A 15000-nucleotide genomic window follows, 5' to 3' on the forward strand; every position below is an offset into this window, starting at 1 on the left:
ACACAGCACTGGCTAATCACACTGAGTGCTCATTAAAGCAGGTGTGTGAGGGAAGGAGCCGGCCGTGTCCTACACTCAGCAGCTTCCTAGCAGCTCTGCGCTCATTTATAAAGGATTGTTAAAGTCCATTACTGAATGTTTTAAACGACGGACTGAAGTAAAGGAGGTGTGGACAGGACGTGCAGACAGATCGCAGTTTCTCACACACCTAAAGTCCTTTTAAATAACGGATGCTTCCGGAACAATCAGTTAAGGGGAAGTGTTAGATTCGAGCTGGCTCACACCACTCCCTGTAGTCAGACTCTTATTAACTTAATGCAGGTCTGGAGACACGGTGATGAAATACTGCACGGGATTCCTGTGTGTGTGTGTGTGTGTGTGTGTGTGTGTGTGTGTGAGGACGTCCAGTGCTCAGGAGTGAATAGAACATGATGTTAATTACATGTTAACAGGAACTTTAAGAACAGACAGTTGTAAGAACAAAACAGCATTAACACACAAAAGAATCAAAATCACTAAGAAACGACACAAAGGCAGAACAGAGAGTTCCACAATTCATACGTTATTAAAAAGAAAGAAAGCAAGAAAGTAACTGCTTTATCAGTTGTATAATGGACACATCACAGAAAGATCTTTACGCTTGTCATATTAGAGGCGACACCAAGAGCACGTGAAAAAAAATTTCAGTTCTAATAAAATCTAATAAAATTTTAAAATTGTGGAAAATACCCAACTTTGAAGCGTTACTTAACTGGAATGTCTACACATACAGAGAGCTAGTTTGAGTTTACTGAGATTACTGAAATCACACACACACACACACACACACACACACCCTTGTCCTGGATCGACAGCGATGGCGCGAGGATGCTCCATTCCTCCTGCGATCAGCGTAGTGCGCATCTCTCCGTTCAGCCTGGACACCTCGATCTGATCCAGGTTACTGTCGATCCAGTACAGGTTTCCTGCGATCCAGTCAACAGCCAGACCTTCAGGAGTCGCCAGTCCGTGCTGAACCACCACCTCGATCCCGGAAACACCTTTACGCCACACACACACACCACAAAAAATCCCACACACACACACAAACAGAGACGGAATGTAAAATGTGAACACAGAGATGATTATCACTCACATCACAGTAAATCCTGTGAGAAATTTTCTCTGAACCAGAACAATATCTGAAGACGTATTAACATAAAACACGTTTTTGATTAGCATAACACTGTGAGGGGTTAGTAACAGGTTAGCTCAGGGCTGGTATAATACACACACACACACATTTCTACAAAGCAAAACTGAAATCTCAGCATTTTCTAACTAAAGTGAAATCGCAGTATCAGCTACAGATGAGCTTCATGGTGTACAGATTATTAATATCACTAATTTACAATTAAATACAGATTTAAATAACAGGACAATCTTGATTTAGTCCTTCAGCTCAGAAACCTTTCCACTTCTCTCTCTCTCTGCTTGGCATAAAGCTCCCTAGGTTTAGTTTATATATATTTTGCTCTGAAAGATACATTTTTTGGTTTTATCCTCCACCAGACACGCAGACCTGATAAAAGGCAATAACACACCGGCGCCGAGTCCCTCAAGCGCTATGAAACATTACGAGTTCCTCCATCTGGGTGCCTTTATCACGTCGGGCTGAGTGTTGCTCACTGAGCTGAAATATTCACCACACACACACACACACACCTCTTTCTGCTTTTAAACATGGAGTGTGTTCTGCTGTATAGTCTGTGTGTGTGTGTGTGTGTGTGTGTGTGTGTGTGTGTGTAATGTCATTTTTAAACTACGTCCTCATCTCTACTTGTGTAATAAAAATAGTTGACTGTCTCTCAGTGTTTGTTCGAGCTACCTGATAACAGTAAGCCTCCACTAAAGCTATCAGCTAGCTAGTTCATCAACTACAATTTCAACCAATTAACCCGTTTTCTTTACATCATTTAAGCACATCCAAGACGAGATTCCTGAATTCAGATTCCTGTACGCTGTCTAAAGGCCGTGTTCAGAGTCAGTGACTTGAAGCCCAAAAGTTACGTCAGTGTTTCCGTGGGGAAAGTTGCTGGTATTCAGATTCTTCCTGAGTAGAAGCGTAAAATTCCGTCTCATACAACAGCGTCTAGACCAATGCCTTGAAACACACTCACTCACCTTTAAACCTGAAAAAATCAGGGATAGAAAATGCGGACTTTTTGTGCTCTTCTGTAAAGAAAACGTGTCCACGGTGAGAAGGATACCAAGCACTCATCTGCTACGCTTACAGAGAAACTTCATTCATCATTTTATCCATAAAATATTCACTCCTCTGATTAAGATGCGTCTCCTCTGAAGTCCTCTGTGTGTGTGTGTGTGTGTGTGTGTGTGTGGGCTCTTACTGGTGCCATAGTTGTGTATTAAATTTTGTCCTTGAATGATATTCAGCAGTGTGTGTTTGAGTGTATTTACAGACAAAACAAATTTCGGCATGATGTATTGTGGTTACCAAAAAAAAGTGTTCAAGCACAAGTTCAGAATCGAGCGAAACTGAGACACGCCCCTGTTTTAGACAAACTCCGCCCCCGCATGTGTATCTCTCACGTAACTTCTGAACAGCGCTTGGGTCAGTAGTTACGTGTGAGCTCTGATGCGAGTCTGAGTGCTGATGTGTGTAATTTCAGTATTAAATCCTCACTGAGTGCTGAACTGCAATCTGAACGCAGCTCTAACTGAATCGCATTGCGTAGATGAAGTGCGGGTTTTATTGTTTTATTGTGCGTTTTACCGCCGCTGTCGGAGATCTTGCCGCGGTAAATCTGATCCTCTACCACATCAGTCCAGTAGAGCAGTCTCTGACTGAAATGGAAATCCAGAGCGATGGTGTTCCTCAGAGCCGGGACTAACAGACTGTAGTCTCCCGTCTTCAGGTCGATGCGCCGAATTTCATGCCGAATTGAGAAAATCACAAACGGCTCGAATGGATCTGGAACAGATAAAAACCACAGAGTCAGAGGCTCAGGGGTGGGGGGAAAAAACAAACAAAAAAAAAAAAAAAGCAGAAAGAGTCAGAGGTTTGACACAAAATATTTTCTCCTTACACTGCACCAACATCTACAGGACATTTTGTACAGTCTTTATTTATTTATTATTTGCAGAAAATGACATCATAACCAAGTAAAGGAGGCGTGGCCTTTCTGCCTATTAGTGTGTATTGCTGTGTATTGTGTGTGTGTATTGTGTGTGTGTGTGTGTGTGTGTTACCCGTGCTCTGACAGCTCTCTCCATCTGCCTCCAGCCTCCACCCAGGGTAACAGGAGCATGTGATGGAGTGTGTGTGTTGCTCACACACTTGGCTGCAGCGTGTGTGTGTAGCGCAGACGTCCCGCGATTCACAGCTGCGTCCGTCAGAGCCGAGATACAAACCGGCAGGACACACACACACTGCACCTTTACCTGGAGCTACAACACAGCCGTGACTACAACCACCGTTAGCCACCACACACTGATCTGAGGGGGGGGTGGGGGAGACGGACAGAGACAGTGAGAGAGAGAGACAGTGAGAGAGAGAGAGACAGACAGAGACAGTGAGAGAGAGAGACAGTGAGAGAGAGAGAGAGACAGACAGAGACAGTGAGAGAGAGAGACAGTGAGAGAGAGAGAGAGACAGACAGAGACAGTGAGAGAGAGAGAGAGACACAGAGTGAGAGAGAGAGAGAGAGAGAGAGAGAGAGAGAGAGAGAGAGAGAGAGTGAGTGAGAGAGACACAGAGAGTGAGAGAGACAGACAGAGACAGTGAGAGAGAGAGACAGACAGAGACAGTGAGAGAGAGAGACAGTGAGAGAGAGAGAGAGACAGACAGAGACAGTGAGAGAGAGAGACAGTGAGAGAGAGAGAGAGACAGACAGAGACAGTGAGAGAGAGAGAGAGACACAGAGTGAGAGAGAGAGAGAGAGAGAGAGAGAGAGAGAGAGAGAGAGAGTGAGTGAGAGAGACACAGAGAGTGAGAGAGACAGACAGAGACAGTGAGAGAGAGAGACAGACAGAGACAGTGAGAGAGAGAGACAGTGAGAGAGAGAGAGACAGTGAGTGAGAGAGAGACAGTGAGTGAGAGAGAGAGACACAGAGACAGTGAGAGAGAGACAGACAGAGACAGTGAGAGAGAGACAGAGAGAGAGAGATTAAGTTTTTCTGAAGCACCTCGCTCCATGTTTATCCCTGCGTTCTCACTAATAAGTGAAAGATCATTAAACGTGTACAGAGACGTTAGGAAGAGAAATAAAGCTTGGGAGGAAGTAGCAGAGATGGTTGGTGTCTCTGGTGAGTGTATGTAGCTAGTACAGTTAGCTCGCTTTGCTAATCTAATCTGAGAACGAAGCTGATTTTCACACTGATTAGTGCGTTAGTTAACTTGTGTTTAATGCGTTAGCTTTAGAAGTGATATACAGCTACTACTGTTTCTCAACAAAACCTAAAACACACTGCACAGGCCACGCCCACAAGAGACAAACCACGAGCATCACGAGTGCCTCGTCACCTGCTAGCGTGAACGCCGGGTTAGCCTCAGTGTGTGAACTTTATATTCATGTCCGTGTTACTGACCGCAGTAGGAGCCCTCGTCTGATTGGTCGGTGCAGTCGGCGTGTCCGTCACAGATCCGCTCCGGAGGTAAACACACGGACGTGTCGTTAGCGCAGGGGAACGAGGGAGGCTTACACACCGACGTCACACACCCTTCCTCATCAGAGCGATCCTTACAGTCCTGATCACCATCACACACCCAGCTCTTAGAGATACACTTTCCTACACACACACACACACACACACACACACACGTTTAGTTTATGTAACTGTGATAATCATTTGTTCTGTAACTTTATTACATAAAATTTTAGAAAATAAACTGCAGGATTTGTGGCATTAACGTCCTTTATCACAGCGCTGCTGAATTCTGATTGGTCAGATGGCTCGTTCTAATACGTTATCGTTACTATAGTAACAGCTCATTCACACACTCGTACAACAGATGCTGCACATAAACAGAGTTTTAAAAACTTGCAGAAATGGACCCAAGTTTTCTGTAAGACGACATTTATTAACATTAACAGTTAAGGAAGGAGTCTCCAGTGTCGGAGGTGAAGCTGTAACTAAGTTTTCTGACGTCTTCAGGACAGAGGAGTTTACGCTTCTTTGCGGTTTCTCGCTAACATGCGGAACAAGCTGCGTTTTTTCGTCTTATTAACTTGAAGAGAGAGAATAAAGAGGCTGGTGAGTGAACGAGTGTTTATAGCTGCTATAACGTAAGTGACAACAGGAACTCACTGTTTCACCCAAGTTCCACAACATTACATTAACTATAAATGGACAAAAATATGACGTCATACACACAATAAAAATTTGAATCGGTGATAAGTCGCTGGGGTATAAGAGGAATAAAACACTTGGAGACGTGCTGTTAGAGGAAAATAAGATGAAAGAAAGATCACGTGTGCACTCGCTAGATAGACGCTTCTACGGAAACCATGGCAACCGGCAGTGCACGCGAGTCAGGAGTTCCCAGGATGCTGTGTGAACATGAACGCTGAAGAGCAGGTGGTTCCTGTTCACACACACCACACAACACACTGCACATAAACACACTAATGAATACACACATCATCATCTCTACAGAGCAGAGACAGAGCTGTACTCCTACCGTGTGTGTGTGAGTGTGTGTGAGAGAGAGAGACAGATAGAGAGAGAGAGAGAGAGAGATAACAGAGTCAGTCAGAGAGACAGCCATATTAGCAGTAACACACACACACACACACACTTTCTTTCTCAAGGTAAAGCACTAGGCACATTTAATTTTTCAGAAATGTGGACTGACCATGAACTTGCTGCATTAGCCAAACACACACACACACACACACACACACACACACACACACACACACACACACACACACACACACACACACACACACACAGAGAGAGAGAGTGAGAGAGCCGTGCCAGCTCATACCAATCATAGATCAGAGACAGGAATTAGTGTCAGATGGTGTGTCTGAGTTTGATGATGAGTGAAGACTCTCCAGAGAGGCATGTATATATACACACACACATACACACTCACACACACACACACCCTGCTCTCACACACACACACCCTGCTCTCACACACACACACCCTGCTCTCTCTCACACACACACAGGGATCAACAATTCCCACAATGCACCTGGAGGTATCTCACCTGAGCTCTTACAGGTGAACTTTGCTTTGGGGTCACACACTCTCCGCACTCCATCACACATGACCTCATCACTCCCGTCCTCACAGTCAGCGTCGCCATCACAACGCCATCGCCGTGGGACACAGGACCCGTCACCACGGCAACGGAACTCCGCCTCACTGCATTCACTAACGGAGGCCATCGCTGGGAAAGAGACAGTGTGTGCGTGTTTAACTGTGTGTTAAAGCTCACCTGTCTCTGGTGGTGTTGTTCAGTGTGTGTGTGTGTGTGTGTGTGTGTGTGTTACCTGTACACGTTGTGTGTTCGTCACTCTGATCTCCGCAGTCGTCATCTCCATCACACACCCAGTGCTCCGGCACACACTTCCCATTGGAGCACTGAAACTGACCGACTGAACACACACGCACACACTCCAGCTCATCACTGCCGTCTCCACAGTCGTCCTCTACGCAGGCGAAAAAGAAAACACTTGTATTATTATTATTATTATTATTATTATTATTATTATTATTATTATTTCAGTCAACAGAACAGGAAGGCAAAGTGGGCGGGGCAAGCAGCACACAAACAGTTGCTCGTTTAAGTCTAGGGGAATGAGAAGTGAAGCGCTTTAGTGACTATCAGAGGAATCGAGGAACCGGGGCTAAGCTTCTTTTTATTTGTAAAAAGTCTCGCAGATCCCGAGCAGGTCTCTCTGCTGCTACGAGCTTGAAGCAGAACAGCGCTGACGGTTTCCTCCACCGGTTTATTCTGGAACATCAAACACATTAAGCTCCAGACAGACCTCAGTGTTTCACTACAGACAGCGCTGCACTGCGCACACACACACACACACACACACACACACACACACACACACACACACACACACCAATTCACCTTCACAGCTTTTATTGTTAGCAGGAAGACGTCTGATTCGTGGTCAGATGTTTGGCGTTCTGTAGATAGCGGTGTCGTGTGTGTGGATCTCTCCTTAGCCTGGCTCTGCCAGTGAAACCATGGCAACCAGCAGTAAGCTATAGGACACGCCCACAAGTGACCCAAACATAATCAGCTTTCCAAATTGGACAGACATGAAAACGACATGTGCGCTCTGTAGTGATCATGTGATCTGCGCTCTGCATGTGATCATGTGATCTTCCATTTTAAAATGGCGGATCTTATTGCGATTCTGTTTTCTGTGGTAAATATTTGAATTTCAGGTTATCTGGTTTCTGTACAGCCATTTTTTTAGCTCTCTTTCTCTCTCTCTCTCTCTCTCTCTCTCTCTCTCACACACACACACACACACACACACACACACCTGCAGGATCAAAACAAAACAGATGGCGGACGTGACGTAAAGGTCATAGGTCAGGCAGTGCACAGACAGAACCAGCATGATGTTTTGTATTGTTTTTTGAGAGAGAGAGAGAGAGAGAGAGAGAGACAGACAGACAGAGAGAGAGAATGCACAAGAGAGAGAGAGAGAGAGACAGAGGGAGAGAGAGACAGTTAATCAGACTAACCTGAGTCACAGCGCCATTTGCTGTTAATGCACCTGCCATTGGAGCAGCTGAACTCTGTAAGAGGAGAACACGAGGGGAAGCCTGAAAACACACACACACACACACACACACACACACACACACACACACACACACACTTAGCTTCCACTTTCACTGCTTTGACTCTTCTCTCTGGATTCAAAAATACTTGTACATATTTATGACTGACAGCAACCTGAGTCTCACACCTCTCTCTCTCTCTCTCTCTCTCTCTCTCTCTCACACACACACACATAATTATCCAGCTTTCCTCGTGCCTTTTAGTTTTTGCAGTAATAAACACAACTGTTGCTTCTGTGCTCAGCCAGCGGCGTGGGTGAGTAATACTGCACGCACGCGTAATGAAGGCACTTTCATTAATCACTTTTTGAAGATTTCATAGAGTGCACGGGGGCAGGTCAGAGGTCACGGCGAGCTGATAAGACGGCTAACGCTCCCCGAAGGAATACGAGCAAGCGAGAGGCCTGTATGTTGACCTCGGCATGCTAACAAGCTCAGGATGAAACGATCCACTGTAAATATTTACACCCTATGATCTGTAAGACCCATAACACTGGAGCTCACTAGTTCCTGGCTACACACTACACTCCCTAATATCACTCACCTCATGTGGAGGAATTCAAGAGGATGGGAAAACTTCCCATTAAAGATTCCAGCTTAAAGTGTTCACACATTGCTATTTCACACAGCAGCTAAAACTGTTGGCTGGAGTGGGTATTTAATATTAGCTAGCATTAGCACATCACCTCATAATGTCACACCTGTAGAATCAGTAGAAAGATATCTTCTTAACCTTTAACTGACCTTTAACTGACTTACCAGCTTTAATTCAGGATTAAATAGGAATTCTGGTCTTTATTTTCAGACTTACTGTTTGTTTTGGTGCCAAAATTCCAACTTGTAATGTTTTTTAATGAAGTCCATCTTCATGGCATTTCTTCTTCCGGTCTTCTGGTTAAACCCCGCCTCTCTCTGATTGCTTCATTTCCCTGATTGTGTTCACCTGATACTCGTTACCCCTGAGCAGTTAGCCATGTTTATTACTCTCTCTCTCCCTTTCTCTCTCCGTTTCTCTCTCTCTGTGTGTGTGTTTATATTGAGATTCTAAGCTGTCCTTTCTCCCTCTTCCTAGTTTCTAATTTTTGTTCTTATTGGACACTTTTCATTTCTTTAGTTAATTGTGCCTCCATTTTTCTTTTCTTTTCTTTTCTTTTCCTTGCCTCTTAACCACTTTCCTCAGAGAAAGCAAGGAAAGAAAACTTGAACAGGTGAAACCAAGAGCAAACATATTTGCCAGGTGAGATGCCGTCACACACTGAAGTCCATTCATCACCTGGCTAACTGCACATCACACCGATTACATAATGAATTGACCTTTAATCACAATTTAAACATTATGGTGCATCACATGTACATCACACACTTAAATGTCACTGTTTTAGCCTGAATAGGATTCTGCTCATCACCTGACTCCCCACATGACCAGGTTTTATTTATACCTACTGTTCATTTAATTAAGATGATTAATTTAGTATTTATGATTCTTATTATCTGAGCATTAATTGGACTTAATGCCATGTGCTGTCACATGCTACAATAAATAATAAAAAACTTCAGCATGGCAAACATCTGTGTAGAAATCTAAGGCCTCTTCTCTTCTTTCACCTTGATTTCTCCAGATGCATTTAAATAATTGGTGCGTCCCTAAAGATGGCGGACCGATCGAGTTCTCCGTGTAGGAACGAGGAATCAGAACTTTAGGATGCAGCCAGAAGCTAGCCTGCCTGTCCTGGTTCTGTAACCACAATGCATCTGGCAAATTCAAATTCAATTCACCCTGTGCTTTTTTTTTTTTTCCTCCAGACTGATTTAGCCATGATGAGATTTAGATTAGTGCTAATCGAGTCACCCTTAACCTCCTGCATCCGCTCGTTATGAAATGCTCAGCTCTGTTTCTGAGAAAAAGGAGGTAATCCTGTGATTATCTTAGCATCTTCAAAGATCACGCAACAGTTCAGTTTATTGTTCAAATCTCATTTTCATATCTGAACGCCAGCGGTGACGGAAATAAAAGATCCGACGCACACTGATTGAAAACTCTCAGGGTGAAACCGCATGGAGGATTTCACGCCGGCTGAGATTATTTCCTCTAATAAAGCGTGTGAGAAATAGGGGTTATCTAAGCGTCCACGTTATTACCTCTCTGACTGAGCAGTGCGTTCAAGAGATAAAGGGGGGAAAAGTGTTCAGAAATAAAAGAAAAGAAGTCAGTGTGATACTGAATTAACGAGGGATAAGAATCTTGGAAAAACAATGACTCACTGCACCACAAAGGCTCGTCTGATTCGTCACCGCAATCATTGTCCCGATCGCAACGCCAGTGTTCTGGGATGCAGCGGCCATTTTGGCAGGAAAATTGCCCGGGCTGGCACGTCTGAGCTGCAAACAACAGATTAAATCAATCAAACAAACGAAAAAATTTACCTTTAATATAATGCCTCTGTCGTCTCATAACACATTACTGCTTTCCTAGATAAGAGCTTTGAATAAAAGAAGAACTTTCACAAATATTTAAATAACAGTTTAAAAGAATTGAGGTTAAACGGGACACGTCACAATTTTCACACTGCTGTGGAACAAAAGGTCAGACGTTCTGGCAGGAAAACTGGAACCTGGGACATCTGAGAAGCAAAGAACACACACACACACACACTGTGACAGTGGCCCTGCAGCCCCTGCACTAAAACCTCCACACCTTCCTCACGTGACTGCTGCCTGTGTGTTGAGGGGACGGCGCCACTTCAGCACGTCTGCTGCTGGGGACAGTGTGTGAGCACGTGGCCGTGGGGCGGAGCAGCAAAAATAAACACGCCAGTGAGAGCGGCAGCGGCTCCTCGCCCTCCACGACACGTGTAAAAGTGTAAAAGTATAAAAGGGCACAGCGGATATGGCAACGTGAGCCAGTTTGGTCTTCATGTACCTGCTGAACTGTTTCTCTCCTTTTCCCACAGAGACTGAAGTCAGTGCCAAAGACCACGTTCCCTACGAGCGTCACACACTGACACAGTCTGCACGCTGACAGCTGAAGGAACCCCCGTGGTCTCACCTCCACGCCCCTCACCCCCGCTCGCCACGCCCCAAGCCACGCCCCTCACCCCTGTCACCCCCGCTCACCACACCCCAAGCCACGCCCACTACGCCTCTGCTTCCCGCACCTCTCACTCCCACCCCCGCACCTCTCACTCCCGCCCCCGCACCTCTCACTCCCGCTCACACACACCCTCTCACACACACCCCCGCACCTCTCACACACACCCCCGCACCTCTCACACACACCCCCGCACCTCTCACACACACACCCGCACCTCTCACACACACACCCGCACCTCTCACACACACACACCCGCACCTCTCACACCTCACACCCACCCCCGCACCTCTCACTCCCACCCCCGCACCTCTCACTCCCACCCCCGCACCTCACACACCCGCACCTCTCACTCCCACCCCCGCACCTCTCACTCCCACCCCCGCACCTCTCACTCCCACCCCCGCACCTCACACACCCGCACCTCTCACTCCCACCCCCGCACCTCCCACCCCCGCACCTCTCACTCCCACCCCCGCACCTCTCACTCCCACCCCCGCACCTCTCACTCCCACCCCCACACCTCTCACACCCGCACCTCTCACACACACACCCGCACCTCTCACACCTCACTCCCACCCCCGCACCTCTCACACCCACACCGCACTTCACTTCACACACATACACTGCACTGCACTGAACTGAATAAGAGAGCAAATGTTTTCACACTACTTCTGTCTCCTCTGTGTCTGTTCAGCCTGCTGCAGCCTCGAGTTGCTACGGCACACACACACACGCTTTTATCATCATCTATCATTCACACACAGTTTGTGCAGAACTTTTCATCAGTGAATATAAACCACTGAGGCTTCTGGGAAATCTGTGTTCGTTATAACACTGTGTTGTCATGTTGAGCCCATACGCAAGTTCACGTTGTACAAAGTTGTGATTATTTCAGATTTCTCTCACTGTTCTCTAGAACAGCAGCTCTGACAGTAGTGCAGGTTTATATTAATGCACTCGTTCTGATGTGTTATCGTTTCTATAGCAACAGCTCATTCACAGGGACATGTACAGCGACGCTCCACTGATAATAAACAGATTCAAAATGTGTAATCATTGATATGTTTTCAACATGTATGGAAGGAGTCTCCAGTGTCAGCGCTTTGTAACAGTCAGAGGTAAAGCTGGAACTGTAAGTTTTCCCACATCTTCAGGACAGAGGAGTTTACGCTTCTTTGCGGTTTCTCACTAACATGACAAGCTGCGATGTCTTAATAAAGGAGAGAGAATAGAGAGAAGCTGCTGAGGGAACGAGTGTTTATAGCTGCTATAACGTAAGTGACAATTTGTTTCACCAATGTTAAATGTAGCTGTAAATGGATAAAAAAATGACTGTAATTTTTTAAAAAGTGTAATCGTTGGTAAACTCCTGCAGTAACAGTAACTCAGCATCACATCACCCAGTCAGTGATTATTTTCCTATAACAGCATGTCCCGAAGTGCTTTATTCCCTCCTTCTTTCCTGCTCTTTTTCTTTATCTTTCCATACATCTCCTTTTATTTCATTTCTCTCATCCTTTCTCATTCTTTCCTTTTCCTCTTCCATTTTTTCATTTGTTTTTCATTCTTTTTCATTTCTTTCTTTTTTCTTTTTCTTTATTTCTTCTTTTTTGCATTCTTTCTTTCCCTTTTTCTCATTTTTTTTCTTTTACTTTTTAAATTTTTCATGCATTCAGTAGCTCTTTATTGTTCTTTCTTTCTCTTATACTTTACTTTTTATTTCTTCTTTAATCATCTCACTCACATTCTTTCTTATTTTTTCCACTCTCTTTCAGCACCTGAAAGGTTGCGGTTTTTCCCTCTGGAAATGCAGATCTAATTTTTTTTTTTAGATGAAAATATTCTGCTAAAGATTTTTCAGCAATCAATTAAACAATGTTCAGCTCAAAATGTCAAACTATAAACAATCACTTGACTTTTTTTTTTTAAACGTATCTTGATTTTCAATAGATGCCCTTTACTGAGTCCACTTTAAAAAAAAAAAAACACACACAACTTTCTATCTTATAATTGCCTGCATTACCTAACTTCCTCATGTCCAGTACACCACGACAGCATGACTTCCTGTCTGTAACAGGAGACGTAGTGACGCGCGTGCGTGCGTGCGTGTGTGTGTGTGTGTGCGTGCGTGCGTGTGTGTGTGTGATGGAGCCGAATCCTGAATGAGATGCTGTTGATGAGTAAAATGATGAAGACTAACAGCTAAATTTTTACGTTATAAACTGTTAGACAGGATGTTTGTCTGGAGAGAAGACTGGCTCTTCATTTAACGAGCGCTCAGAGAAAGTCCTCAGTTCAGTCTGAACATTAGAGATAAGTGTAAAATTGGGAAGGAGGTGAGCATGACCGTGAAAGAGTCCAGGACATCGTCCTCGATTTAAAACAAACACATTCTGTACTTTTTCAGCTAAACTGCCTGTCGCTTCTGGCTCACACTGCGCTGAACGAAGTGGAAAAACCTGTAGAGATCGAGGACTAGAGTTCAGGAAACAGCAGGTACGGTACAGTACACAGACATAAGAGCCATACATGAGAGGATGTTAGATATACACCAGCTGTGGACAGGAGGGATGAACGCTGAGAGGAAACCTCAGTTAGAGGGAAGAGAAGGAAGGAGGTGGAAAGAAAGGAAAGAGGAATAGTGCTCGTGTGTGTGCTCTGAATCACGGACAGGTAATAACTTCTGTTCCTGAAGGACGACTGCTAAGTCACTCACTGGGGTTTGCAGGAAAAAGCTCAAGATTGGAAAACACTCGGTAATTTTCCAACCAAGATTTATTCCCGTAGTCAAAGTTGTGTTCTCTGTATATAAGAGAGCTAACGGAGCCACAGGTTAGGAAAACACACAAACACTGGAGGCGGAGAAAAGCAGAGGCGTTTACTTCACACTGTAGTGGTGAGAGGAATCGCACGAGCGAGTGCCGTTACACTGAACATCAGCACGGCTGTGACTCGGACGATTCAGAGTAGTTTTACTCCGTCAACAAAAATAGTTCCCAAAGAAGCCACAGCCGGATCGAGAGTTGCGTGTTGCCGTGGTGACCGAAAGCCCCCAGTAAGCGTAGTAATTTTGGTGTAACGAAAGAATTAAAATTTCACGTAGTGAATGCAGAGTGAAGCGGCGTGATACACACAGTGACATGTCTTAGTGCTGTTACACTAAATATCAGCGCTCTCAGAACACCACTCGTCCAATCAGAACTAACTGCTGTATCACAGTATACATGACGCATCAGTAGACAGACGTGTCTTCTACCACAGAGCTGAGCTCTGGATTCCGATTGGTCAGAAGTGGTGTAGATGATGATCAGCGTGATTGGATTCCTCCTGCCAGCGAATTACACATAAAAGTGTTCATGAGCTTGGAGAAGTGAAAGAGAGAATCTGTTGCATGTGAGAGCACTTCAGTTCTGCAAGTACTGAGCACTGAGACACGACCTCACACGTGCACACACACACACACACACACACACGAGGTTGGCCGTCCTAACACTCCCAAATCAACATACTGTTTAAACACCATTACATCTTAAACAGTAAACTCACCATGAACACAAACAGAGCTAAATAAAATGTTGTGTGATGTCCCTGATTGATGATGTCAGTCATTTCTGTATCAATATCCGTACAGACAAGTACCAAAAACATGTAGTAATAATAATAATAATAATGCTTTCCATTTATATAACAGCTTTCTAACACTTAAGGTCGCAGTACACACTCGTATATTTAAAACAAAGACTCGTATTCGTATGATGGTATCGATGATTCTCTAATTGTAATGTAAAATTTCAGCCATATCGCTCCACCCTCAAGTCAAGATTCCTCCAGTTACAAAAGAGGCAGCAGTTGTTCAAAGCCGAGATGGAGTGTACGGCTGTGTGTCCGACGCGACAATGTCCGCTACACACGCTGGCAGCTGATGTGATGCGAAATGGCTGAAAATCAGAGGTGTTCCCTGTGGAGGCAGACTGGAGAGGATTTGTAGCTATTGTACTTTCCATTCAGATGAAATGGAGGGGAGTCTGTAACTGAGCTTTAGACAGAACACTCTCAGAGGCAGCTGAGTGAAGTGAAGAGAAAA

At 44.9% G+C, this 15000-nt stretch overlaps 1 protein-coding gene and 1 long non-coding RNA gene across 4 annotated transcripts in view; one reads left to right on the plus strand and one right to left on the minus strand.

Annotated features, from left to right (window-relative positions):
- LOC113524274 (low-density lipoprotein receptor-related protein 1B) overlaps positions 1-15000 on the minus strand; it is a 192050-nt gene that overhangs the window by 104920 nt on the left and 72130 nt on the right. For all 3 annotated transcript variants that reach the window (XR_008300987.1, XM_053229489.1, XM_053229490.1), the window contains exons 18-25: positions 10088-10204; positions 7727-7807; positions 6505-6663; positions 6219-6401; positions 4588-4788; positions 3250-3495; positions 2774-2971; positions 836-1040 (exon numbers count right to left, since the gene is read on the minus strand). Coding sequence is in view for 2 of the 3 variants with exons in the window: in XM_053229489.1 (XP_053085464.1) it covers positions 836-1040; positions 2774-2971; positions 3250-3495; positions 4588-4788; positions 6219-6401; positions 6505-6663; positions 7727-7807; positions 10088-10204 (1390 nt within the window). In the remaining variant the exon portion in view is untranslated. The remainder of the gene's footprint in view (positions 1-835; positions 1041-2773; positions 2972-3249; positions 3496-4587; positions 4789-6218; positions 6402-6504; positions 6664-7726; positions 7808-10087; positions 10205-15000) is intronic.
- LOC117596050 (uncharacterized) overlaps positions 8730-15000 on the plus strand; it is a 6710-nt gene continuing 439 nt past the window's right edge. Inside the window, exons 1-3 of the long non-coding RNA XR_004577213.2 lie at positions 8730-9062; positions 13324-13412; positions 14712-15000. The exon at positions 14712-15000 is cut by the window's right edge and continues 439 nt beyond it. This is a non-coding gene — a long non-coding RNA (uncharacterized LOC117596050). The remainder of the gene's footprint in view (positions 9063-13323; positions 13413-14711) is intronic.

This window comes from Pangasianodon hypophthalmus, chromosome 25 (genome assembly GCF_027358585.1).
Source record: "Pangasianodon hypophthalmus isolate fPanHyp1 chromosome 25, fPanHyp1.pri, whole genome shotgun sequence".
NCBI classification, from domain to species: Eukaryota; Metazoa; Chordata; class Actinopteri; order Siluriformes; family Pangasiidae; genus Pangasianodon; species Pangasianodon hypophthalmus.